The sequence below is a fragment of the Coturnix japonica genome, chromosome 1, assembly GCF_001577835.2.
Source record: "Coturnix japonica isolate 7356 chromosome 1, Coturnix japonica 2.1, whole genome shotgun sequence".
Taxonomy (NCBI): domain Eukaryota; kingdom Metazoa; phylum Chordata; class Aves; order Galliformes; family Phasianidae; genus Coturnix; species Coturnix japonica.
In genome coordinates, this window is record NC_029516.1 from 165,821,862 (window position 1) to 165,848,716 (window position 26,855).

The 26,855-nt window shown below is 47.9% G+C and overlaps 1 protein-coding gene and 1 long non-coding RNA gene across 3 annotated transcripts in view; one reads left to right on the top strand and one right to left on the bottom strand.

The window, feature by feature from the left end:
* Window positions 1-18,422: 18,422 nt before the first annotated feature.
* Window positions 18,423-22,948, bottom strand: LOC107308446. The gene is made up of 2 exons (XR_001552804.2): window positions 22,868-22,948; window positions 18,423-22,026 (listed from the first exon to the last, which is right to left on the bottom strand). It is a non-coding gene; the product is annotated as an uncharacterized LOC107308446 (long non-coding RNA).
* Window positions 22,949-23,214: 266 nt separating this feature from the next.
* Window positions 23,215-26,855, top strand: part of SESN3 (sestrin 3) — a 36,588-nt gene continuing 32,947 nt past the window's right edge. Inside the window, exon 1 of one of the 2 annotated variants that reach the window (XM_032442198.1) lies at window positions 23,215-23,427. In XM_032442198.1, coding sequence (XP_032298089.1) covers window positions 23,326-23,427 — 102 coding nt within the window. In that variant the 5' untranslated portion in view covers window positions 23,215-23,325. The remainder of the gene's footprint in view (window positions 23,428-26,855) is intronic. The other variant, XM_015852291.2, reaches the window with a different exon arrangement.

Genomic DNA, 26,855 nt, shown 5'->3' on the forward strand with positions numbered 1-26,855 from the left:
TAGCTCAGGCTTACAGATGCAATTTTTCACGTCTGTAGAGCACCAGTTATTTACCAAACTGATGTTTACCCCTGGAACAAAATGCCCTCTGATAAAGCAAGAAAATCCCATTTACCTGCAGGGAGAACTGGTAATGGGATGCCTGAACTAAAATCCTTAGTTCAGCAGGGCACACTGAAGTGAGTTATTTTGTGCTGCTTTCTGTTGATTTAAAATGAGATGACACAGAGACAGATTAGCTGAAACCACAGACATTATAAATTGCAATTTTGACTCAAAAGCTGAAATGCTTTGATCTGTGACTCAGTTGGGGCCAAACTGAGGAGCACATAGAGAGAGGGAGAAATATGTACAAGGGAAAAATAGCTTGGACATAAACAACATTTTTTCATATTACAGTAGCCAACCTGAATAAGTCTTTACCATCATTTTCATCAGTTTAATCATGTCCACCAGGAGAGGTGTACAGGAGCATCTGTACAGAGAAGCTCTTGCAAGACAAAACGTGGCAGTCTGTGGGATGTTCATTAACCACAAGTCTAGAAAGCATTTCTTCTTTGCTGGCCAACCTGGGGCTCATACTGGGTTTGGCCTTCCTATGAAAAGTGTGGTAAGAGACTTTGGAGCTGATGTATAAGCAATGGTTTTGGCTTTTATTTCCTTTTAAATAGAATCAAAGAATCTAGGATTTGGCAGCTTTGAAAGTCAGTAAGGGTTAAGAATGTGTTTAAAGCTAAGCACATGAGTGCGTGTGCACTGAAGCATAAGCATGGCAAAGAAGATGCTCCATCTCCTTCTCTCTCCCTTTGGAAGGGTTTCAGTTCCAATGAGCCTTTTCTGCTTTATCCAGCAGATTGTGGTGCAGAAACATGGTTCATTTGCTCAGCAGCATGAGTCTCTCTCACTGCTGTTTATACGGTCTAGCAATCTCTTGCAACATCTATCTTTTAACATAGCTTTTTATTTTCACCTTCTAAGCAATCTTCCTTTGTGCTCCTGGTTGCCTTGATGCCTGATTGCCTTGTTTCACAATTCCTGTTTTCTCTGGTGCGAAAGGGCAGGTTGCACAGGGAAGGTTTCCTACTGGGCACCAGCTTTAGCCGTCCACAGAAGCCTGGGGGAAACACGAGGGTGGCCCCTGGGCAGCATTTCCAGCACTGGATCTGGAGGTCCACATCATTCCCATTCTGTCAGCAAGTCAGCTTGAGATGCTGCTGCATCCTCATGTTGGAGGGCATCAAAGGGAGCCAACCCAGACCGGTTTGTTTTGTTGGGAGTTTGGCACAGGTAGTTTAAGGCCAGAAGACAATCCTATTTCCTGGTGTGTAAACAAAATGCATCTCTAATCGTTCTCCCATTGGTCTCGATACTACCTAGCAGGCAGTAGCACAGTGGTGTGAACAACCTTCCAGATCCATCAGTGTTCCTATGCTCTTTCTCAGAAATGCAGCCATAACCTGTGCTCATCTCACACAGAATCACGGGATCTCAGGGGTTTGGAAGGACCTCAAGAGATGATCAAGTCCAACCCCCTTCTAAAGCAGGTTCCCTACAATAGGTAGGCATCCATACAGGTCTGAATTTCCTCAGAGAAGACAACTCTACAGCCTCTCTGGGCAACCTGTTCCAGTGCTCCATTACCCTTACCTTAAATAAGTTCTTCCTCATGTTTATATGGAACTTCCTACATTCAAGTTTTAGGCCATTCTGTACCACTTTTCAGAGCCTTCCTAGCACAATGATGTAAATCCTATCTTTTAACCCCACAAATATCTTCCCAGATGAAAAAGGAGCAAGCTGGGTTTGGGTGGGAAAGTAAAGATGACTTATTTACAAAAAGACTCAATCTTGAGAGGTCAGCTCAAATTTAGATACTGATTCAGTACATTGCTGAACCAAATGCTTCTCTATTGTGTGTAATTTCACCCTTACCACTCATGTGCTTAAAATTAAGCATATGCTTAAATAATTTGCCAGATGAGATTTTCAGAGCTCCATTAGCACTGTATGTTTTTGCTCTAAATTCACTGTAATTGTTCCTCGTTGAATAGATGCTCACTGAGTAAGATATAAAAAGAGCATGGGAACAAAGGGGCCCTCAATCTGAGACTTTGATCCACATATTATTCAAATACATAATGACTGCTTTGATTTATGGATTTATTATTCTACTGAGGCATTCCGGAGATTACCCAAAACATTCCAGCTTGAGTCGATGCTGGAGGGTGTTACCAGAGCCCCTGCCTGGAATTAGAGGGATAAAATTTAGCTGCTGGTTTGCTGCTGCGATTACATCACAGCTTGCAGGATAAGGGCAAGCAGCACAGCAATGCTCTCAGTTCTATTTAGTGCTAATCACAAAGGCTAAGAAAAGCAGCTAGAAGCTCAGACTCTCTTCTACCCGCAGTATTTGGAGTTTTGGCAGTAAAGCAAGACAGCAGACGACATAGTGGGTGTGTTGAAAGAAGGAGCAGATGGTAGATTGCTAGCGCAAGGATTTAGCAATGCATTTAGAAAACAGATTATTCTGGAAGATGAGAAATTATGAAGTATGATTATCCCCCTCCTCCCACTCCCCTCCCCAAACGCATCCCAACAAAAGGTTAGTTTGGCCATGCGCGATGGGAATGACTCAGCTCTGATGTTCTGTAAGACTTCTGCAGGAAATCAAATCGGTGGCAGAGGTAATGAAGAAACTGCCCTGCTGATCATCTGCATCCATACTAGGTTGGATTTTAAAATTCATTTCATCTTGCACAGCAGACCCTCCCTATTGCTAACAGAGAAGATTACCAGTACAAGACGTGGCCTGCAGGACACGCTGTTCCCAGATGATGGAGACTGAGCAACTCAGAATCTGCTCTTGCTGTTGTCTGCTCCCCACCTACCACTGAGGGTGTTTCTCAGTCAGTGGGTACTCATAGGTCTTCCCTTCACATCTCACTGGCTGTAGAACTTCCTTTCTTTCATTCGTCACATATTGCTTATGTTAAGAGATTTAGTTGTGGGATAGATAGTGATGGTCCTACTGCAGAAAAAAATAACAGGAAGAATGAGACTTCATTAAGGGTTGAAAATCCTGCTGTGATCCATCTAGTCTGGCTTCTGGGAGAGAATGGGAACATCAGCAATGGGAGCAACCCGCACTGGTAGACCCTAGGGAGAGTTCCAGTTACACAAGGAGTCTGCCCATTCTTTAATGGTGGTCTTATGATGGGAAGCGGGTAGACCAAGGGCTTCACACCATGAATGGGTGAAACCCCTGACAATGTGAGAATAAAGAGTTTTGAGTTTCTCCCCACTGCTGAGACTGGAAACAGGACTTAGGTGTCAGCCAATGACTGGCATGGGAAGTGACTGTGTTCATGATTCTCTTCACTTGTCTGTAGTGACTAACAGGTTCAAGAAGAACACAAGAGGCTTGTACAATCATATCTGAAAAGCACTTCAGTGAGAGACAAAGAGCAGGAGCTAGATATACAAGTGCTTTTTTGGTATGGCACAGCATTCTTGTTACTCACTTCTCTGCTGGAGAGCCACATCTTGTCAGTGGCTGCCATCACTGGGGCAAAAACATGAACACCAGTATTGGACTAGGGTGTCCTCAGTCCCTGTAACAAATTATATAATGGCACACTGGGAGATAATACAGATCCTGGACAGGAGTGTAATTGTGGCTCTTTTCAGTTCGTCTTCTCAGGACCTCACATTGTTAGGATACAGAAGAAAGACTATATCACTTTGGGCTTTTCAATAAATGTCATAAATAAGAGGTTTAAATAAGGTGCATTGCATTCTGAAAAGATCCACTTCTCCCAGCAACTGTGTAAAGAGCCCAGAGTGATCAGCTCAGGTATAAATTATTACTGTGTACATATTGAAGATGGGTGAGATAAATGCCACCCAAGTGCCCTGGTTAAATGCAAGAAAAGTTCTGCCAGGTGAATCATCAAGTTGGATACTAGGAAAAAATTCAACCCTGAAAGTGTGGTCAGGCACTGGAATGGGCTTCCCAGGGAGTTGTGGAGCCACCGTCCCTGGAGGTGTTCAAGAAACGTTTACGTGTTGCACATGTTCAAGGAACACTGAGATGTTGGACGTGGTTTAGTGGGAAATATTGGTGATATTTGAATGGTTGGACTGGATGATCTTGGAGGTCTTTTCCAACCTCGGTGAATCCATGATTCTGTGATTCTATCAGATCACAGATTCACAACACAATTGAATTCTCCAGTGCAGTGATGCTGGACATGTTCATTCCTGGCACCTGCAGCCCGCCTGGAGATGATGGAACTGAGGAGACAGCTGAAAACTTTCCGGCCATCAAAGCAGCCATGTCTTGGGTATTACCAGCAGCTGAGTGTTCAGATCTCTTTTTGAGGTCAGGAGTGTAATACAGGAAACTAGATCTTACTTCATGCATCACCTACTACCTCTATCAACTATTCAGGAGCTGATGCACATCCCTCTACAAACTACCTGATTTCCATTCATGCTATTCACAGCTAAGGCTGTGTCCTTTCCCCTGTCCATAATACTGAGCAGAGCTTTCTTCTGGCTTTAGGTAAGCCTAGTAAGTCTGGATGTCCTTGATCTCACATAAAAGCCAGGAGCCTAAAAGGAGAAAGGAACTGCTTTTTTATGGATAAGACTGATCTGGTAGCAGAACAAATTCATAAGGTAACACCATCCTCATTTTGTTTAGAGGAGCATGGACTCAAGGGGCTTATGAAATATGGTAGACTTCAGAAGAACCTGAACAAAAAGCCTTTATATTGCATCTCTGTCCTCTGTAGTAGATGATGGCTGTTGAAGAACCAGGTCTGGGACTTAGAGATGGTCAGTACTGCTTTTAAGGAAGGTAGACCGATTGCTCTGAAGGAGTCAGTAATGTGTTTTTCTGCACAAAAAGTTGTAATCCTGGTCATTCAAATCTACAGCATTTCGTTTTGGGATAAGATTGTGAAACAAAATGCCTTTGCTCTGCTTCACTTTCTTCAGCCTCACTATAGCCCATGTCTAACATGCAGAGTTCGCCTGGAGACCTTCTTCCAGAGACTTGCAAAAGCCAGGGACATGCTGCTGTTGGGCTGACTGCTGCAAACTTTCCAAATGAGCTTTTTTCTTTTTTTTTTTTTCTCTTTTCCCTGAAAATGCTGATTCGACACAAAGAAAACACGGGGAATTGGATGATTTTGACAATACTCTGACAGAAACCAGGCAGGTTTCCAACACGGCCCCTACTTGCCAGGTGGGTCTCCAATCCCTCCTTGTTTCTTGTCAGCTCATGTGCACTACTCTGGCAGTCTGCCCTGCTGAATCCCAGGCACAAGGCTTATTGGTACAGCCATTCCCAGAGCTTTTAGCATGGAGCTGAGTCAGGGGAGGGGCAGGTGGGGGCTGGGGAAAGGCTCTGCACCAGAGGGCACTGGGTGTGGAACAGGCTGCCCAGGGAAGTGGTCATGGCCTCAAGTTCCTAAAGTTCAAGAAGTGTTTTGACAATATTCTTAGATTTATAGCTCAACTTTTACATTGGCCTGTGTGGCATCAGCAGCTGGTCTCAATTCTCAGAGGTCCTTTACCCAGGATATCCCTGGGAGGTGTCCACAAATGCAGCAGATCCCTGGGAGGTGTCCACAAATGGTCCCTTCCCCATTGATCTTCCCAAGAGTCTCTCAGTGTTGGGGCACCACAAGGTGTTAATTCTGTGGCTGCAAGGAAAACCCACTCAGCAAGGTGCAGGTCTCTTTTACCAGGCCAATGACAGTCCAAAGCTCTGTTTCCTGTGGGCACAGGTCAGCCTCAGCCAGCCTCTGTGTGGGACAGGAGCACTGATGAGAAGAAGCCAAAGAGAACTCACACAGGTTCTCACCCTTTTCTCAAAGGGTGATTATGGCAGCCTAGAGACATCGCGAAAGCTTCATCAGCAATTCTGAGTTACACACACCCATCGTTCAGGAAAAATCTGCAATTCAGAATTGATTTTTGACTCCGATTTTACAGTGTCTGGGTTTGCCTAACAGGTTGTGAGAAGGTGCAGTCTGTATTTCCCATGTTCTTCTCATCTGATGATCAGGAGACTACAGTGCCTCAGTGGGATGCTGCAGTCAGAGCCACACAAGAGCTGGCCCTGGCACACATCCTCACCGATTAGGTGAAACCTGCCAGTCTGCAGGGGGAATTTAAAAAAACCTCCACAACAGCAAAAGCCTGGCATTTTTAAGCCAGTCTGGGGTTTTTGTGTCAAGGGAAGGGTATATACACTGACAATTTGGCAAGCTGCAATGCTGAGCATGGCTGGAGAGCATCCCAGAGCCCTTCACCAGTACAGAGCTGGGTGGGCAGCTGTCTGAAAGCACTCGGTTCTCTCTGTAAAGAAAGACTGGAAAGGCTCCATCATGAGGGAAGAATAATGCAAAAGCAGTGGTACAAGGAGACAGCTGAAAGGTGCAGAAAGGCTCCAATTAAAAAGACAGCTCAATCAATAACCCTTTTAATGGGAGGGAAAGATCAATCTTTTTCCCTCCATGGCTTACTCCCATCCCTGCTTTCTGCTTTTAATTCCCACAGATAGGCAAATTGGAGACAGCTGGAAGGAAGGAGGCAGAATTTAGCCCAGAAAGCTGGCCCTGGAACAGCATCCTGCTGGGCTGTGTTGGTCATGGTGGGGTCCTCACTCCTTCGGCATGGGACCCAGGGCTGTGGAACAACCAGGAGGCACAGGGTAGGGAGAGAATTGTAGAGTCTTAGAATGGCTTAGGTTGGAGAGATATTAAAGATCACCCAGTTCCAGCCCCTGCCATGGGCTGGTTGCCCCCCACCAGCTCAGGCTGCCCAGGTCCCATCCTTGAGCACCTCGAGGGATGGGGCAGCACAGCTCTCTGGGCAGCTCTGCCAGGGCCTCACCACCCTGAGAAAATAACTTCTTAATATCTAACCTACATCTCCCCTCTTAGTTTAAAGCCATTCCCTCTTACCCTATCACCATCAGACCATAAAAAGTCACTTCCTCTCCTATTTATAAGCTCCCTCCAAGCAGCAGAAGGCTGCAATGAGGTCTCCCTGCAGCTTTCTCTTCTCCAGACTGTACAAGCCCAGCTCCCTCAGCCTGCCTTCATAAGTCAGTTGCTCCAGCCCTCCGAGCATCTTCGTGGCCCTTCTCTGGACCCAGAGACAGAGAGAGGAAGATAGCAGAACATTAGGTGTTGTCATACTGGTATAACTTGGTAAAAACTCACACTGACAAACAAGAGGTACAACACCTGGTTTTGGTCAGAATCAAGGGAAAGGGAAGTCCTGATTGATATCTCTGGTCAAAAAGATCACTTTCCTTTTTCCAACAGTTAGCAATGCTGGAGCTTCACAAGATGGATTCAAAATCTCCTTGGTAAGCAGACAAAGTCTCTGCTAATTTGAGATCAGCTTCAATCCCATCGTATTACTTCAGAGCCCTGTCGCTGTCACACAGAGCAGAGCTCAGCGCTGCCCCTCCACTCCCTGTGAGGAGCTGCAGCCGCCATCAGGCCTCCCTTCATCCTGCTTTGCTCTGGGCTGAGCACATCACGGACCTCAGCCACCTCTCATACACTTTGTCCTACAGACCCTTCCCCCTCTTAGCCCTCCTTCAGATGTTTTCTAGTAGCTTATGTCCTTGACTATGCCTGTCTCCAGGCACAGGGCAACGTGCCCGCCTGCCTGCATAGCCCCCGCAGAAACGTGCAGTGCTCCAGACACAGTTTTTATTCAGAGTCATGAAAATAGTCCACCCAGGCAGACAGGCACAGCTTTGTATTGTTAAAAGCTGGTTCCACTGGGGAATTTTTGAATTCAGATTGCCCAACTCCAACCCAGCAGGGCTGGATGCCAAAGTATTTGGGCACAAAATGGCCAAGTGAGGTTTCATTCTTCTTTTTTTTTTGTAGGCAGACAATATTTTTGTGCCCCGTCATGGCTGGGCAATCAAAACAGCAATTAGGTTGCATCAGCAGATGCACTCGCTTTTAGCGATCGTGAGTCTCAACAGCACACAAGCCACGTTCTGTTTGGGACAAAGATCTTTTCATTTCCAAATATAACTTGGACCTTTAAAGTGCTTAGTCAACCATCTGAAAAGCTGAGCAGGGGTGGCATTCGCTCTTAGCGCTCTCAGCCCAGGAAACTGCAGATGTTTATCTTTAGCCCTCCTGTAAGGTGAGCAGAAAACGGAGACTTTGCATCTGCTCGGCGAGGGAGGCAGAGAACAGCCTGTGCGATCACTCGCAGTGCCACAGATAAGAACAACAGAGCAGATTTTGTTTCCACATCAGCACAAAGCCTGCTCAGTTTCCCAGGTCTGCAATCTGGCTAGCCAAAATCCCAGCCCCACAGTGTTGCTCTCCCTTCTCTTCTGGGGCCTTGCTGAAAGCCAAGCACCTGTCCTGAGTGCCCCATAACATCCCTCAATGAGTGGTGACAGAGAGGAGTACTGCAGGACCTGCCATAAGCCCTCTGATGTCAACGCAGAAACAGTGCCTTGCTCCACTCAGTGTCTGACACAGGTGGGACAAACTGTCTGTCGAGGGCTCTTGGCACTGGAGAGGGCTGGATGAATGGGCATCCGTATCATGGCACCTGGCTTTTAAATGCCCAAAGCCTGCTGACATGGTTCCTACTTCTCTGCCTGCACAAAGCATCCACATGCATCATTTCCTAAATATCCAGCACTCCCAAACCCAGCAAGCTGCAGCAGAACTTGCTGGCACTTGTCACTTTGGAAAATCAGGTTTCAGCTGCACTTCAAGCTTCATAGGAATTTTTGCAGGTTGGAGCAAAACTAAGGGATTAGGTACAACAATATACATGAATTGCACTCAAATTAGCTGAGATAGACATGGTAAGTGATGCTCTTCTGCCTAGGGCTCTGCCTCCTGTTGGGTCAGGTCAACATCGGTGCAGCCACGTGTCCGTCCTGGCAGTAAGGGAAGGCAGCAACAGGGGCACCTCGGGTTACAGCATGCCATCCTGGAAACACGGCAAGGAGATGGGCAGAGGAAGTTCAGGGTTTGAAAAGCATGTAGAAGAAAGTGTCTCCATTTGCATTTCTGACCCTATGGCATGAACAGGATGGGAATAGTTCAATAGGATCTCACGTGCTGCAAGAACACAAGCTGGGCACCTTCAGGCTGTCCCTGAAGTACTGTTTGGTGTTTGAAACTAAAGTAATACCCTTATTTTTTCTACATTGCTCTTGCTTCTTTTATATTCAATCTGCTCTTTTTTCCCTCTTTTTTTTTTTTTTTTTTTTTTTTTTGTGGTCTACTGGTATGTATTTGAAGCAAATTCTGACCCTGGCCCATCAGTCTCTGCAGCTGCAACAGCCAGAGCACCAGCTGCAAGGAGGCCATGGGGCGAGCTGGAGATGGGCTTCATGAGGGCTGGAGGTCAGGGGCTTTCCCGCATGAGGTTACATGGGCCCCAAGCTATGGTGGTGGCTGTGATGGAAGATCCTGGTGCTTGGAACCAAAGGTTCTCCACAGCTTTCTTGACAACGTGCCCCTTGAGGGCAAATTTTACCAGATGCAATTGAAAAGATATCAAGCTCCTGCCTAATTTCATTCTTCTGTATGAGTAAATACTGCAGTTGACAACGGGCTGTTCAGAACTAGGGAGGGCATAGCTGTGTGTACATGGTAAATCCACAGTACTAGCACAGATACTGATGCCTAACCTAGTGGGGGAACCCAAAGATCAGGACAAGTAAACTCTGAAATGCTGACATACCCTAGGGCTTCTACTCATCCAACTCAGGGACATAGACTGTGATCCTTAATTCTCAGGTTGGACAGTGGATGATTATGAGAGTTCCTAGAGGTCCTTCAGCTGTCCCATGGGCAATTTCCCCTTTGGACAGGTCAGTCCCTCCAGCTCATCCCAAAGGCATCCAGACCACCTGTGCCCAGCACACCTCTGCTCTGCATCTCACAGAGGGTGCCTAACACTGCCAAAGAGACACTCATGGCACAACAAAAAGACACACCAAACCACAGAGAAGGAAAGATTTATTCCCTGATCGCTCCCTAGTGCAATGCTGAAACCATAATCACCAAGGAACTGAATTCAAGGAGTACTAACAGAACAGGGAAAGGAGATTGACTTGGAATGCCCAGCTGGGGGTCCCAGTGCAGTTCTGTTTTGAAATAGATGGCAAAAAGAGAGTATAGAAAGGGGCAGTTTGGTTTAGAAAGAAAACCTGAGCTTTTTAAATTCAGCTTTGAAATTGCTTTTCTTTGTTTCCTATCTCATTCTTCTGTGGTGAACATGTGGGCAGTAAGTATGTAAACTGCAGCTCCCTCTGAATACTTTGTGAGACCATCTGTGTCCCTCACCATCCTCTACAGCTCTGGAATTGCAGCAGAAGGGGCTCATTGCTTACCAGAGGAGACCACAGCAAAGCACTGCCTGTAACTCACGTTTGATAAGAGCAGCATCAGAACATCTGACTCTTTTGCAGACTTTTCAGATATGCTCAAGGACCTGTTTCCCTTGTGACATTGTGGCAAAAAATATAAATAAGAAATGGTTTCCTGTTACAGTGGCTGTTATAAAAGTACCAACAGTCAAAGATTCTGTAAATAACTCTTAAATTATGGTCATGCAGCGTCAACAGGACATCCTGTGCAATGCCCTTAGCTAAGGAGCATCTCTGCTGTGAGTGAGTCCTGCTGGCAGGGCAGCACTCACAGCACAACCCAACAGCACCATTGAACCCAGTGGTTTCTAGAGCACAGCACTGCAGGAAGCTCAGCTTTGAGCCATGCCAATGACAGGCACTTGGTTACCTCCCATTCCCATGTCACTCTTAAAGAGATAAGGGAGCTCAGAAAGCAAATGGTATCTCGGGCTCCAACAGAAGAGGGGTGGCCAGCTGGGACAGGAAGGTGATTGTCCCTCTCTACTCTGCCCTTGTGAGGCCCCACCTGGAGTGCTGTGTCCAGGCATGGATCCCTCAGTACAAGAAGGACAGGTAACTGTTGGAGAGGGTCCAGAGGAGAGCCACAAAGATGATCAGAGGGCTGGAACACCTCCACTACAAAGACAGGATAAGGGAGCTGGGCTTGTTTAGCCTGAAGAAAAGAAGGCCACAGGGAGACTTCATTGCAGGCCTTCCGGGACCTAAAGGGAGCCTAAAACAGGTGGAGAGTCAACTCTTTACAAGGGTAGATAATGGCAGGACAAGGGGAAATGGTTTTAAGTTGAATGAGGGAAGATTTAAGTTGGATATTGGGGGGGAAGTTCTAAACTACGAGAGTGCTGAGGTGCTGAACAGAGGTTATGGATGCCCCATCTATGGGGGTGTTCAAGGCCAGGCTGGATGGGCCCTGAGTAGCCTGGTCAAGTACTGAATGGGGAGGTTGATGGCTCTGCCTGAGACAGGGGCATTGGAGCTTCATGATCACACAGAATCACAGAATGACCCGGGTTGGAAGGGACCTCAAGGATCATGTAGTTCCAACCCCCCTGCCTAGCAGGGCCACCAAACATACACCTTTACTAGATCAGGTTGCCCAGGGCCCCGTCCAGCCTGGTCTTGAACACCTCCAAGGACGGGGCATCCACAACCTCCCTGGGCAGCCTGTTCCAGGGCCTAACCACTCTCCTAGTGAAGAACTTCCCCCTAACATCCAACCTAAATCTTCCCTCTTTTAACTTAAAACCATTTCCCCTAGTCCTGCTATTGTCAGCCCTTTAATGATCCTTGAGGTCCCTTTCAAAAAAACCATTCTATGATTCTCTGATTTTACAACTCATGAGCTGGGAAGCTGAATTAGTGTCCTACACCAAGACCTGACCAAAGCTGCACTTGCAGGCAAAGAAAAAAGGAAGCTTTAAAAGGCACTCACTGAAGTTCACGCTTCGCAATGGAAATACAGATACACAAAGCGGAGCTATTTTGGCTGCGCTAACCATTATTTCAACACTCGCCGTCAGTAGCACAGGAGCGACACGGACAGAGCACAAACGATGCACACGGAACGGCGGAACAAAGCGCTGGGCAGCGAAGCACGGGGGACACAAACCCCCATCGCCCACGCGCGGCAGCGCTAAAGCCGCAACGCTCCCCACGGGCCCCGCCCCGCGCCTCCCCATTGGTTCACGGCTGTGACGTCGCCGCGTTGCTGGGTGGAAAAGCGGTGACGCGGGTGGGAGCGCGAATGCACCGGGTGTGGAATGAGTGAGGCAGGGGGTCGGTCTGCACTGCTGTTGTGTCCCCTGCACAACCGGGTATGATGCTACGAGGGTTTATCCTGTGACCCCATCAGGATGGGCAGTGATGGGGCTCGCTCTGTCCAGCCGCTCTGCGGGGTGAATGAGCAACACTCTCCATTCGTCCCAGCCATTTGCACTCACTGATTGCTGCCTCGGGAATATATTCCTAATCCAGCTTCGTCAGTGAGTCAGGTTGCTCGCTTTGTGCCCAGATGCATCCCACTCAGGAGCTCACCAGCTCACCCACTGCTGGGGCCTGTATCAGCATCTCACTCCGTTGGTGTGCCTTGTGACGCTCAATGATCAGCCAGCTGCTACCCGAACCTTCACACAAAGGAGCGAGAACCAAAATAACCAATGCATTTTCAGCTGGGGCAGAAGGAGCAGCCTTTAATGGGAGCCGTTGGATTGACTCATGACTCAGCCGGCTGCACGCTGCGGCACATGCCAGGCTCAGGGCTGCCGCCAAGGCTGTGCTGGATCTGCTGGAAGCAGAGCAAAACGTGGGCAGGGCAGCAGGGATTTGTCTGCTCATCCTTCTTGTGAGCGCTGGGACGGTGCTGGGAGACACCAGGCTGGGGCATGGTGCAGGGTGCGCGGTGCAGGGCTGGCCAGCTTTGCCATACTTGTTGGAGTGGGAGGAAAGAGCCAACCCAGGCGCCAAAACGTCTGCGAGGCCGCTTAGATCATGCTCACAATGTTGTTCTGCATAGGGATCCACGTAAATAGAAGCCATTCATCCGGGCTGAGAGGACTGGCAGCTTTCAGAGTCACCCTGTCCGCTGATACACAGCCACCGCAGGTTTTGCCCTTTCTTTGATTTCTGCCCTCCTCCCCCAGCAGCAGAGTTCCCAGGGCATCATCCTCATGAAACGGCCTTTTGTTCCTGATTGCCCCAAGCTGATGCATCCCTCTGACTCGCCGCTCCATTTCACTGCTCTGGCTGCTGGTGTCACCTTCCCAGCACCTCTTAGCCCGGGTGGCGTTTCAGTATCACTCTTCTTCCTCTGGAGTCCCACTCCTGCCAGCCAGAAGCCAAAACCCCTGCACTTGCCTGGCCCCAGCCACCATTAGTGGGCCTACTGCTGCGTAGCCACTGGCTGTGGGCTGACTAGAGCTGGGGACGCACTGCCAAGCCATTGGTACCTGGAAGCAGAGCTGAGCTTGGTTCAAAATGCCCAGCTCTTCCATGGAACTATAGAATGGCCTGGGTTGGAAGGGACCCCAAGGATCATCAAGTTCCAACCCCCTCGCCACAGGCAGGGTTGCCAACTGCTAGATCAAGTACTAGATCAGATTGCAAGGGCCCCATCCAGCCTGGCCACAAACACCTCCAGGGATGACAGGGCATCCACTACCTCTGGGCTCTTGGTGAAAAGCCTTCCCTGACATCTAAATAAATGATAGAATCATAGAATGGCTTAGGTTGGAAGGGACCTCAAGTATCATCAAACTCCAACCCCTCTGTTGCAGGCAGGGCTGCCAACCTCCCCGTTTAATACTAGACCCCATCCAACTTGGCCTTGAACACCTTCATGGATGGAGTATCCATAACCTCTCTGGACAGCTTGTTCCAGCGCCTCACCACTCTCTTGGTAAAGAACTTCCCCCTTATATCCAACCTAAATCTCCCCTATCACTATTTACAGGTATAAAAAGTTGGTTTCCTTCCTGTTTATAATCTCCCTTTAAATACTGGAAGGCTGTAATGAGGTTTCCCCACAGCCTTCTCTTTTCTAGGCTGAACAAGGCCAGTTCCTCCAGCCCTCTGATAATCTCCATGGCCCTCCTCTGGACCCTCTCCAAAAGCTCCGCGTCTTTCCTGTGCCGTGGGCCCCAGACCTGGACACAGTTCTCCAGCTTTAGCGCCTCATTCAGATCCATTGCTGTGATTGCACTCACTTTGAAGTGCGGTTTTGGTTGTGGTGTCATCTGACCTCACCTCTGCAGGGTCTCCTGGTTGTCTCTTTTCTTCTTTAATACTCCAAGGGAAGAGCCTCAAGCCATTCTAGGTTGCAAGTCTTAAGGCTCTTCATTGGCAAGAGACATTAATAGTAGTGCAAAGAATGATGCTAAGTACAACTATTCACAGATTTTTCTTCTCTCGTGTATAATTGTGCAATAGCTCATGCGTGTCTCACTGCTGCTCAGGATACTCTGCTATGTGGACGTCACCTTTGCTTCTCAGTTCACCCAGATAGGTGAACATCCAGACAGCTTCAGCCAGCAGCTGTGAATAGCTCTTAGCAAACTGCTCATTTGCCACAGCCTTCAGCAGTGCAAGGAGCCCACAGCACACGTCTGTCATCCTCCTGAAAAGTGAAGAGCCAAGTGTCAGCACTTCTGCAACACTGAGTGGGAAAATTGCAAGCCTGCCACATGTGTGTGCATAACACCTGCATGGAGCAAGCATGTTTGGACAAAAGCCATTCAATGAATATGTTCTGTCACAGTGCAGCTGCAGTACATGCAGCCTCTTGCTGCACTGTGGTTGTGCTCAGGTCTGAGCATGAGCTTTGCACACAGATGCCTGTCCCCACAGGTGCAGTGCCCCTGGCAATTCTGCAGTGATCAGTGACAAACTCCAGCTGTCCTGTGCAATGCATCTGTCCAAGCTCCTGCAAACACTGGCACCAAGTTCCAGCACAGGCCATACCCATGTCTTGGTTACCCACAGCAAGAAGCATTCTCCTCTTTTGATAGTTTTCATGGATGGTTGTAACCCAGGTGCTGAGGGGGAAGAGAGGAACCCCACACAGCTTTTTCCCTGTGCTAATGAGAGTGGCAGCTAATTAGATGGCCAACATCCCACCAGGCCTTTTACCTCTCCTAAGAGATCCTGCTTTGGCTAACCAGCCCAGCATGAATGGCAGGAAAGCATTGATAGCAGAAGAAAATGAGATCACACCAGAGCTATCACACTGCCTTTCTGGGTGAGCAGAACACAATTTATCTCCATCAGTCACTCAGATAAATCCAGATATGCCACGCCGAGCTCTTCCCATTGGTGCCATTCTCAGGCACTCAGTTGTCACATCAGCTTTGTTCTCAATTTGGGCATTTTCTAGCTTTGCTTTCTCTGCAGCTGATCAAGTAGTAGGCACTGTTCTTGATAACTCCTAAGATAACTACACTTTCTGAACCTGTCACAAATGGATCTCACTTGCTTCAGGAAGGACCAGTCCAAAAAGCCCTGAAAGGGGATAGCAGGAGGCAGGTGGGCTTTAATTCCCCAGTGCTCTCTTTGTCCATTACAGCTTCATAAAGCCTAGAGACCTCCAGAGCAATTCCATGAGAGGGGAAGGAGAACCCAATCTGACAATCACAAATCTGTGCTGTGGGTTTATTTCTGAACTGTGTCATCTCTTCTTTGTCCCAGCGGGCAGAAGGAAAACTGGCTGCAGAAGGGACGTGCTTAGAATTCATTCTGCTGAATTCCAACTGTGGCACATTTTCTGATTAAAGAAGTGCAGCCTGTGTCAGATCACAAGGAGACATCAGTGCCATTTCAACCTCTTCCTTTATGAAGAGGTTATGAACCTCCTTCCTTTTGTCCTTCGGCAGGTTTTGGGCTCTTTGTCCTGCACCTTCATCTGGCCCATCGCTTTCATGGCAGCACAGCACAGCTGCTTTACTTAAAGGGAAGCTAAATCTCCTGCCTGAGAACTGTAGGGGAAAATTTGCTTTGCATGAGTTGGCTGGGAAGAGGCATATTCCCTGCCCACCAGGAACGTGCCTATGAATAGCCCCTGTGTAAACAGGGTTGCACATTGCAGAACAGCATCGGGCATGCTTTCCACCAGCCATCTCTTCCTGAAATTCAATAGACATTGATATTTATATCCAGCCTTTGAGGTTTAACATGCTTCAGCACAAACATACATTTATTAATACCCTAATACTTTGGGTCGTATTGACTCCCACTGAGTCTTATTTCACTCACAGGTACACTCTTTTTCCTGGACCGTCATGCTTGAAATAAGCTAAGCCAAGAGCGGATGATCCTTCAGTGGAACAACTAATATGCTGAAGGCTACATTCAGCAATATTTTCCTTGTTTCACTTGATCAAAGTGCTGTTTAAGCAGAGGGCTTCATTCTGCCCAGCAGCAGAGTGGTGTTACTGATGTATGACAGCAGTGATCGCAGCAGCGTGGCTCTGAGCACCCATTCACAAAGCTGAAAGATCAGGAATTTGGCCCAGTGTCCTCAAAATAAGAATACTGGGAATGGAGCTATGCCAGGGGAGAATTTGGCCCATACTGTTTCTGAAATGAAGGAGCCAAATAATACAAAGATGTAAGCGGATCTGTAGTCTGTTTGTAAGAAAATCTGTGATTTCTAGAGCCCAGCTAGAGGAAGGTTGAGCTTTAAGAGCAATACAGCATAGCTAAAAGAAGTTACTTCTCCCTGTAAAAAGACACTTCAATAGAAATGAGGACGAATAAATTCTCAATACATGACCTTGCTGTGGAATACAATCCTGTTATGTTTTGCATCGCAGATCACACTGCTGTGCTGTACAAAGGCATCACTCTGCTTATAAAACAGTTGTTTCCCTGATTCTGCTGCCCAGCTTCTTCCTGAATCTGTGTCAGTGTAAGTGCTTCTGCAGCAAGAGTAAGTAGCCAGGTCTACATGCCAGAGGTTCAGTCAGATGTGATGATGTTACTCATTTAATTGCCTCAGCAGGAGCCAGGTCCCACCACCTACTGATGCGGGGCTCCGCTGCTGGAGCTGGGGCTGCCATCTCTTTCCCAGCAGAGCAAGGTGCATTGCTTGCACCCTGCCCTTCCCTTCCTGCAGCATCATAAATAGAGCTTGTGCGTTCTGCAAAGCTGGGCTGAAGTAGGTCAGAGTCTTCGAAGGTAGATCTGCATACAGGAGTCCCTCATTTCCATCAGGCAGTCGGGCAGTCCCCCAGAGGAGTGTTTCTTTAAGGCTGAATTGCAGAATTCAAGATTTCTCCTGTCCAGGAATGTTCCTGGCATTTTGCTGGTGTTCGATGAAAGAAGAAACATGCCATGCAGACAAGCCTTCAGCACTGAGCCTGTTTCACTGGGGAGGATCCTATGTGCTGACTGCCTTTGCTCACACATCTAATTGCTTCTTGTGGGTACCTTCTGAGAAAGCCCTGTTTGCACTGACAACCTGTTTTTTCAGGGTGTAACCGTCAGAAAAATAACGTAGAGGGATAAAAAAGAACCAACATTTTAAAATCAAAATAAGCCAACTTTAAAACAGATGCAAATGTTTCATCACTTCAGCACTTCTTTGTCCACAAACAAAGAATGAAATTGTGTTATAATTCATCCTCATCTTCCAACGTACTTAGATTCATATCTTGGGGGGCTTCAATAGGAAACGGACCTAAACTATGTCCCAAAGGCTGCTGAGTTTTGTATCTGTTGTGAAAATAATGAAAGCCATAACATTGCTAGCAAGTAATGGAAGCTAATTTCGCTGATCAGCTCCATCTTTAACGTGGCATCACACCGTACCGTGTGTTTCATTTCCAATATATGAACAGACAAGTTCTGCAGCTTGAGAATTATTTTTTTTTCCAGCACGAGAAAGACATGCACGCAAAAAAGGCCGGCCAGGTACACAACTGAGCCAAAACTCCCTCTTGCTTGCCCTCTTTTTGGCCCTTTGGCTTTTGAACTCTTGGCTCCTCAGCAGCCTGGCTGCCACAGAAGGGTTTGAGGCAAAATAAGGAGTTCTTAATGAGGGATACCTGAGATCCGAAGCCAACACCCAGCAACATCTTCAGGGTAGTGACAAAATCCTGATGAGTCAGCAGCTGTTGTGCAGACCTCAAGTCCCGGGTTCACCAGCATTTGCTCACGGGATTCACATCTACAAGAATACACTACATTCTTCCTCTTGAATCAGGAGGAAGACCACTAACAAGGTTACCTGTGTCATGCTTTTTGGATTTTCTTTCAATTAACGCGTTTCCCCAATGTGTCACTCCCCAAAACTGTATGGCCCAAAGTACTACCAAAGTGAACTTGAGTATTTCCCAAGTCAACTGGAAGCAAAACCTGTTTTTTTTTCTAGATGATCCCTATTTACTGTCTCAGCATTGGCTGTGTGGTCTCGGAAGGCTGAGCTGAAGTAAACAACATTGCTGAAATGTATTTAGCGAATCATCCTGCAAACCACAGAAAAACATACAGAGAGGAAGGATTTCTTGGTTGGGTAGTGACATAATGGTTTTTAGAATTACGTTTTTGTCCAAGAAATTACATATTAAAAAGCCTATTAGGTTGGCAAGCTCGGCTCTCCTGGCCAGGCTGTAATTGTTTCATATGATAAACATAATTGAGAGTGCTTTATCTAGTTCAGGTTTAAAAGCTGCTAATGAAAAGGTGTGTGACACCACCCTCGAGGAAGAATTCCATAGACTGACATCTCACCTTCTCATGTAATTATCTGAACACTCACGTTGCAAATTTGCGTGTATAATTTTGAGGATGGGAAGTCATTTTGTAGTGTCAGGGCACAAACTTTATCAGCTGCCCTTCCTTCCTCTAAGAAGGCAACAAAAGTCCTATGCAAACAATGCTAAAATGGTGCACCAAGCCTGGTGATAATGAATGCAGGACTGCCACTTGTTTGACATGCTGGTAACGTGCTGGCTTTTCTGACCTTTGAGAAACCATATCAATTTTCCTATCTATCCATGTTTCATATGGCTCTGCTGAATGATTCATAGAGTAAAGAAATGAAAGACATGTAGCATGTCAATCACCCATCTGACACTTGCACAGGGCTTTATAAGTGGCAATCAAATGGAGAGAGTGGGTAAGCCTCTAGTTAGGTGCTCACATATCCTCATTCTCTGCTTCTGAAGGGTTTTTTTTTTTGTTTTTTTTTTGTATTGGTTTGATTTGTTGTTTTTTATTTAATGAACAGAATTTGAGGATCTTTTAATTTCTTATGAAATCTCTAGTCTTGTAGCAGTCCAGTCTGCGTTACTGCATGGCAGCTGCCCCCTCCTTTTCTTTCTCTCTGAGCTGCCGGAGGTCTTTGAATTGCAAACACATCCACTGCATAACTCGTTCAATTTTACAGCACTGATCTTCTCAATCCGACCTTTACAGGAAGCATCAAGCTTTTGCATTTATGTATGGACAGTGAAAGAACTGTGCCCTTCTATAGTAGGTTTGTATCACAGGAAGAACAGATATGGACCTAATGGGCACTCCAATAGTATCTGCACGCGCACCATGGCCAGGTGGACTTTTCCAGGACACAGTCCATCTACACAGCATCTTCTGACTTAGCTTGTGTGGATAGACTGGTTTTCAGCTGACGGCTGTTGGGTACAGTGCTTTCTGGAAGGCAGTGGAGATGCACCGTCCTGCTCTCAACTTGCTCATTAGGAAAATCCAAGCAGAAATATCACAGCCACAAAGTGAGTTCAAAAGCTGGTATCCCACCATGGTGTAGGCGCTCATTACCGGGGGTGAAGACAGCTTGGTGTTTCAATAGGCTACATCTCTTAGCTTATTGGTTTGAACCAACTCAAATAAGAATGAATAAAGCATTAGGTGAACTCTGGATGTCACATCTCGTCCAGTTACTCTTACAGTGAGCACAGCAACCCATGCCTGGCTGTAATTTTGTCTCTCAAGAATGCACCTGAATACTTGAGAAAGCAGAGAAAAGCCTACTTTCGTTTGGAAGCGTGTTCCTCTCTTAGTATTACTATTTGGTTGTAAAACTTCACAAAAGTTTCAATCACTGATGATAAAATTCTGCTTAAACCAGTAACGACTTAAGCAAATCCATCTTGGCAGGTCATTGACCTGTCTGGAAGAGTGCGATGGTCTCAAGCCAGTATGGTGCATGCCATTGAGAAAAACATTCTCCCCCTTTCCCTTTGGGTGACTTCAGCAGAGTAGACTGGTTGTGTTTATAGAATTCACCACCTTCTTAAGATTTCTGGGCAGGTCAAGGTGCCAGGCTGCTGGTAACTAAAATACCTCCTAATATCAGGATTCTACTTTCCTTTACCATTCAGTAACTGGACAGAAACTGAAAGAAACACACAGCAGTAGACAACAACTAAGGTACAGTCGGGTCATAAAAGCTGATGGGTAATTGTGAAGGGAGCACCAGATGCTTTCTGTAATATTTCTCTTGAGGAATACATTTAGGAGGAGAACTTCCAGGAGTGCAACTGTGTTCACAAAGAAGACTGCTTGTGCAAAGACTTTTATTCTGCAGAAGTCACACATTTGTTTAACTTGAAAGGGAACGAGCCAAGGGCTTAAATTCAGTCACACAATGCACACGTCAGGCATCAGGGCCTTGCAGATGGCATAAGTTAAGCACAAATATAGCATTTTAGATGATGGGTGCTATGGGGATCCTAACAATTCATTTCAAAATACTGTATCTAGACAATGACCTCAGGTATCTTGACATTCTCTTTTAAATTGTCTGTAGTCAATAAATTATTTAATACTGATACTGGATATGCACTGCATCTGGCCCAGTTAGGTACTTTTTTCCACTTCCATTAGGCATCAAAACTGATTTTAAAAAGAGAAAGTATGTTAGTCAACTTCTATTTGCTGTATTGTTTCCAGAAACAACGAAACACAAAGTGTATGTTTCTCTTGTGAGTTCTCAGGCACTAAAGAACTGAATGGCAAGTCTGGGAGCCACAAAGGTACTTAAGTGCTTATAGTTTAAAGGAGGTAGTTCACGGAGTACTTCAGACATCTGGGCAAGTCGGACCCGCCTCCTCTCAGAGAAGTTTGTGGCAGAACAGAGACTAGATATCAGATTTCTCCAGTTGTGAGTTGCCTTACACGTCAGCTTTACTTTCACACTCACTTGGCTAATGGAAAATGTTCCTGTTTTTAACGGGCTTCGCTAAAGGTCTGAAGTGGTCACTCTGAGTGGAAATAATTGTGGAGAAGAACAGGACACAACCATGTTTCTGAGGATGTCCAGTCATGGGTCCTTGTTACTGTCAGGTAAAATAAATGAATGCTATTAATGAAATCTGAGTATCTGCCAGTATCAGTCTTAAATATTAACTCAGTCAAAACCATCATCTTGTGTTTCAAACTTCCTGCTCCTGTCCTTACCGACACGTTTCAGTTCTGAAGCAAGCCCTTCGATAGCAAGTGACTCCAATGGATCTTGTGCTAAAGAATCAGCTGCTGCTCGTGGCTATAACAACCCTGATCCTCTACTGCTTGTTGCAAAGCTTCTCATTTCAGATAATATCATAGGCCTCAGCAACAAACAAAAAGCTGTTTACATCATTCATGTTGTTTACTTACATTTTAGCATTACATTCAGATTAGCTGATGGAAACGAACCTGTTCAGATTAGCTGATGGAAACTAACTTGTCTGGCTTCCCGATGTCTCTTCAGTGCTAATAGCACCATGCTGCAGCATGTGGGACGCAAACATGGCACAGCAACTATCTGCACTCCAGCAGGCAGTGTTTTCTCACATTAGGATGCCATTTCTATCATACTGCTTGGGGAATGCAAACCTCTTACGTTCATTTCTCTGTGAGTGCTGCGTTCTGTTGCCTGTTGCTGTGTCTGAGTGCTTTCCTCATTGAAATGACTGGTGAGCTGCAGCCCTCAGTGCTGCTAATAGCTTTGTATGACTTAGATATTCCTCGAGAAGCTGCTGGAAGGGGCGAGGTGGTGGAGGCTGTGATTTTACTTTGGGTCCAGAAGTTTGCTGGGAAACTTCTCAGTAGTTCTTGTAGACAACCAGAGCTGGGTTCAATTAATCTCCCTAAGAGATGTAAATCACTAAATTAATTTTTTAGACCAACCAGTTGCCTAAATGATAATGGCTGCAAGCAGATCACAGCTCTCCAGCAGGCTATTTTCAATTCCTTCGACAGGAGTGCTGTATGCAACACCTTAAGTCTTGTGGGGAGCCCTAATATTCAGTTTCCACGACTAAATCAAATCCCTTCTTACCGTAACCTTTCACCATCAGAATTACATAAGGCGCAGTGTTTCACACACCGCACCTCAGGCCTCCACACTGCCATCCAGCTCCCAGCCCTCGATCCTTGTACCTTTTAGGCTGCCCACCGCAGATCGCGGAGCGGGCCGGTACCACAGCGGGGCCGGTACCACAGCGGGACCGGTACCACAGCCGGCCCGGTACCACAGCGGGACCGGTACCACAGCCGGCCCGGTACCACAACGGGGCCGGTACCACAGCCGGCCCGGTACCACAACGGGGCCGGTATCACAGCCGGGTCGGTACCACAACGGGGCCGGTACCACAGCGGGGCCGGTACCACAGCCGGGCCTGAACCACAGCCGGGCCTGAACCACAGCCGGGCCGGTACCACAGCCGGGCCGGTACCACAGCCGGCCCGGTACCACAGCCGACCCGGTACCACAACGGGGCCGGTATCACAGCCGGGTCGGTACCACAACGGGGCCGGTACCACAGCCGGCCCGGTACCACAGCGGGGCCGGTACCACAACGGGGCCGGTACCACAGCCGGCCCGGTACCACAGCGGGGCTGGTACCACAGCGGGGCCGGTACCACAGCGGGGCCGGTACCACAACGGGGCCGGTACCACAGCCGGGCCGGTACCACATCCCCACTCACCCCCACTCTGCCTCCACCGCCGCTCCCTCACAGCCTTGTGGGCGTGGCTTCCCGCGCTTCATTTGCATAAGCACCCGATTGGTCAGCAGCGGACACGCGCCGGCGCGCTGACCCCTCCCCTCCGCCCAATCCTGCCCAGAGACGCGGCCGTTCCCGCCTCCCCGCCGCGCTGGCCCCGCCCCTTTTCTCATCTTGCCCGGAGATGGGAGCCGGAGAAAGCTCTTCCCATTGGTCACCGGCGTGTGACTCCTGTGATTGGCCGCTCGTTGAAGAGATGGGCGGGGCGGGAGGCGCTGATGGCGGAGAGCTGAGGGGTGTGAGCTCGGGGGGCAGCGGCCCGGAGCGGGGAGCTGGGGCCGCTGCTGGAGGATGGGGGCGGCCGGCGGGGCGGGCTGCTGAGCGGAGCGGAGCGGAGCGGAGCCCGGCGTCGGTACCAGCATCAACACGGCCCCGGCAGCATGAACAGGATCGGAGCCGGTTCTATCGGCGGTGGCGGCAGCGCTGCGTCCGCCGCCGGGCAGTACAGGGTGTGCGGCAATTGCAGGAAGGTGCCGAGACAGGTAGCGGGGGGCACGGCCCTGAGGGAGGAGGGGAAGCGGGGGGTGTTCGATGGAGAAGGGTCGGGGGGTCGGAGCGGGGCTGTGGGGGGCACAGAACCGTGGGGGGGGGCTGGTGGTGCCTCCCTGGGCTCCTTGGGCTGCCTACAAACCTTATGGGGTTCATCCAAAGCAGCTCGCAGATCTCCGGGAATCAAAGCTTTAAAAACCCATATGAAATCACCCACCCGAAAAGGTGTGAGCGCAGCCCCCGTTCCGAGCAGCTCCTCCGACCCCCCGCCGCCCCGTCGAGGTGCGCCAATGAATTAAAAGCGCTGAGCTGTGCAAAAGAAACCGACTCGAAACAGGGAGCGACTCCGATTCAAACCACTCTGGATTCATCCATCCGAAACGCCGTGAGAGTCTCCTAAGTCTGAGAGCTCAAATATTTGCGCTCTTTGTCCGAAATCTGTTTTTCTTCCTCTGTTGCTCAGGCTAAGTGCCAATCAAAGTTGTTTTTCCAGCCTCTCTTCCCTGCAGTACGAGCTCCTTTTCTTTATTGAAGGGTTTGGTTTTTGGAGGACAGGAGGTGTGTTTTTAAGGGCTGGGGGAGGAGGGATGTTACAGCCCGGTCGGAGGGTGAATTAGATCTCAGAAATGGTGTTTCTAAGCTGTTTGAATGGAAAGAGGGGGAAAAAAAAAATCTTATTAAATGTGCGTGCTTGGTATGCGCGGTTATTTTTTCCATAAACTCTTGGATCATGTTACGGCTGATACTCGGTGCTGGGCTCTGAGCTCAGCCTGCAAGAAATGCGATGGATCAGAGCTGCACATCGGCAGCTTAACTGTTTCCTAGCAGGGTCGAACCCCCCCCCACCTCCCCTTGGGCTGCAGTGCTGCCTTTTGGGGCTGCAGTGACCCAAAGAGAGGAGTCCTGTGGGGTTTTAAGCCCCAAACGGCTCCAGATCTGCCATAAGCAGTGCCAGATACAGTGGAGAAAGCAGGGAGGGAGTGCGCTGCCTTCTGCCAGATCATCAAAACGTTTTGTTGACAAATAAAAGTGGTGCTTGGCAGCTCCGGCATGTCTGAAATGAAAATGAAATGATTAAGTTGCTCTTGGTTTTCTGAAGCTGCAACTCAACGCCGTGCTGGGTAGGGCTTGTTTTGTGTGTTGCTTTGATACTGGGGGGGTGGGTTAGGAGTAGGATTTGTGGTCCAGGTAACAGGAAACTTACCCAGATGAGGTGTTTTTCAGTAATTAGGGAGGATAACAGTGATAGGACGAGAGGGAATGGTGTTAAACTGAAAGAGGGGAGATTTAGTTTGGATGTTAGGAGAAAATCCTTTGCTTAGAGAGAAGTGAGGCTCTGGCACAGCTGCCCATAGAGCTGTGGTGCCCCATCCCTGGAGGTGCTCAAGGCCAGGTTGGATGGGCCCTGGGCAGCCTGAGCTGGTGGGGACAACCAGCCCATGGCAGGGGTTGGGGTTAGATGGTCTTAAAGATCCCCTCCAGCCTCAACCATTCTATGGTTCTGTGGTAGTGACTGTATGGCAAAGCTTAGGAACCTGCCCTAGTTTGTTCACAGTCGCATAAACTGCAGCAAAACTGGGGGAAGAAAAGAGAAGGCCCACGAAACCCAGCCTGTTCCTTGAGATACGTGTTGGGCCTGCATTGGTTGCACCAGGACATGCTTGCATCTGTTTTTTTTAGGCAGGGCAGTAAACATAGGAGCAGAAAGCTGCTGACTCCATCTGTAATCATTTAGAAGCTGGTATAGTAAAATCACTGTAAGTTTTAACCTTTTGCACTTAGTTGGCAAGCCTACAAGTAGCAAGCAGGGAGAAAACAACAGGGCTTAGTGGAAGTGAGATGCAGATTTGACCCGAGACTCAGAGTAATAATCTTCAGATAAGTGCTGCCTCATCTGTTCTTTTGATGGTGTTTTTTATTTATTTATTTTTTTTTTAAAGCTCATGTGATATATGCTGGAAGGATGATTGGCCTTAAAATGTGCTGAGTCTCTTCTGCCCTCCTCAGTCTCAGGCCTTTATCTGGAGGCAGTCGGTGATAGGTGAGGCTGTTCTAGACTGAGTGAGCTTGGTGGAAAGGCAGTCAAGGCTAATGCTGTGATTCAGCTTAAATAGAGCAAAACTAGGTGGACAGTTGTCATTTGTGAACGTGGCGAGCAGGCTTTTTAACTAAAATGTTGTGTTTTGGTATATGGTGAGGCACATAAGCACATAAAGTGGTATGGGGGTGCTGGAGCCAAGCGTTTCATAGAGGTGGCTGAGAGCTATTGCTGTCACTGTGACCCATGTGGTCATTAGATCTGGACATGGAAAGTCCTCAGCTGTGTTTGGTAAGGGAGCAGGCAAGGGCTGCAGCTTGTTCCAAGCCACAAGGGTGCACACAAGAGGGGCTCAGTAATCCTTTGGACAAATAACTGCCTCGGGAAGGCTTTGTGCAGTAAGCAGAGAGTCTTCAGGGGGTGGAAAAACTCCAACACATCAGGAAATGTGAGAACAGGGAGAATTCACCAATTGGTGGCAACACATAGATAGCAAAAGGATCTTTGTGTGTGTAAGTACAGGTTGAAAAGAAGATGAATTAAGAGTGGTCCCAGGTTTAAATACTTGTTTTGTGCCAGGTGGCAGTGAGGGAGATGGAGGGCAGTGCTGGGCAGCTGGGGGGAGGCCTGCTTAGTCGGCCTGAGCCCATCTCCCTCCTGGTGTCCTGGGAGAGCTCTCAAATCCCAAATCTGTTCCCTTTTTTTTTTCCACAAACCTGCCAAATGTGGGTGATCGTCTGGGAGGAAAATAGCACTGAATGTGAGGGATGGAATTTTCCATGCCCTGCATCCCCCATGCCAGTCTCCTTCAACACAACTCTCAGCAATAGGCAAGTTACTAGAAGTGATGTAGAAGGAAAAGCATACAGATAAATGAAAAATGCATGTGATACCGCCAAAGTAGGTCACACTAGACTTAAATCGTAGCCTTCTGCTGGTGAGATCTGCTGTAGTGTCCTCTTCTGAGAGCTGCAGATTGACTGAAACTAGATCTCATTCATTAAACATCTGAAGTAACATCACAGGCCAAATTTCTGGCTTTGCCAGCAAGACAGCTGGAGTTGGATGTTGTTCTCAACAGCAGAAAGTTTAAATAGGTTTGAAAAGCATTGGGGTGAATTTGTGACCAAAAAATTGAAGAAGACTTGTCAATAGTATGTGGTAACTCTACAGAGTGATGCTGTAAGCTTTGCTGGCTGCTGCCCATCAGCTTTGCCAGCACTGTGGGCACTGCAGACCTGTGGTCTGACACATTGTGTCTGCTTTTCTGTTCTATAGTGAGCAGAGGGGTGGTGGGGCTGGGGATGGTGGTGGGCCGCAGTGATAGGTGCCTGATGTTGGCTTTTCAAGTAGGTCGCTTTCAATTCTAATGTAGTTTAACAC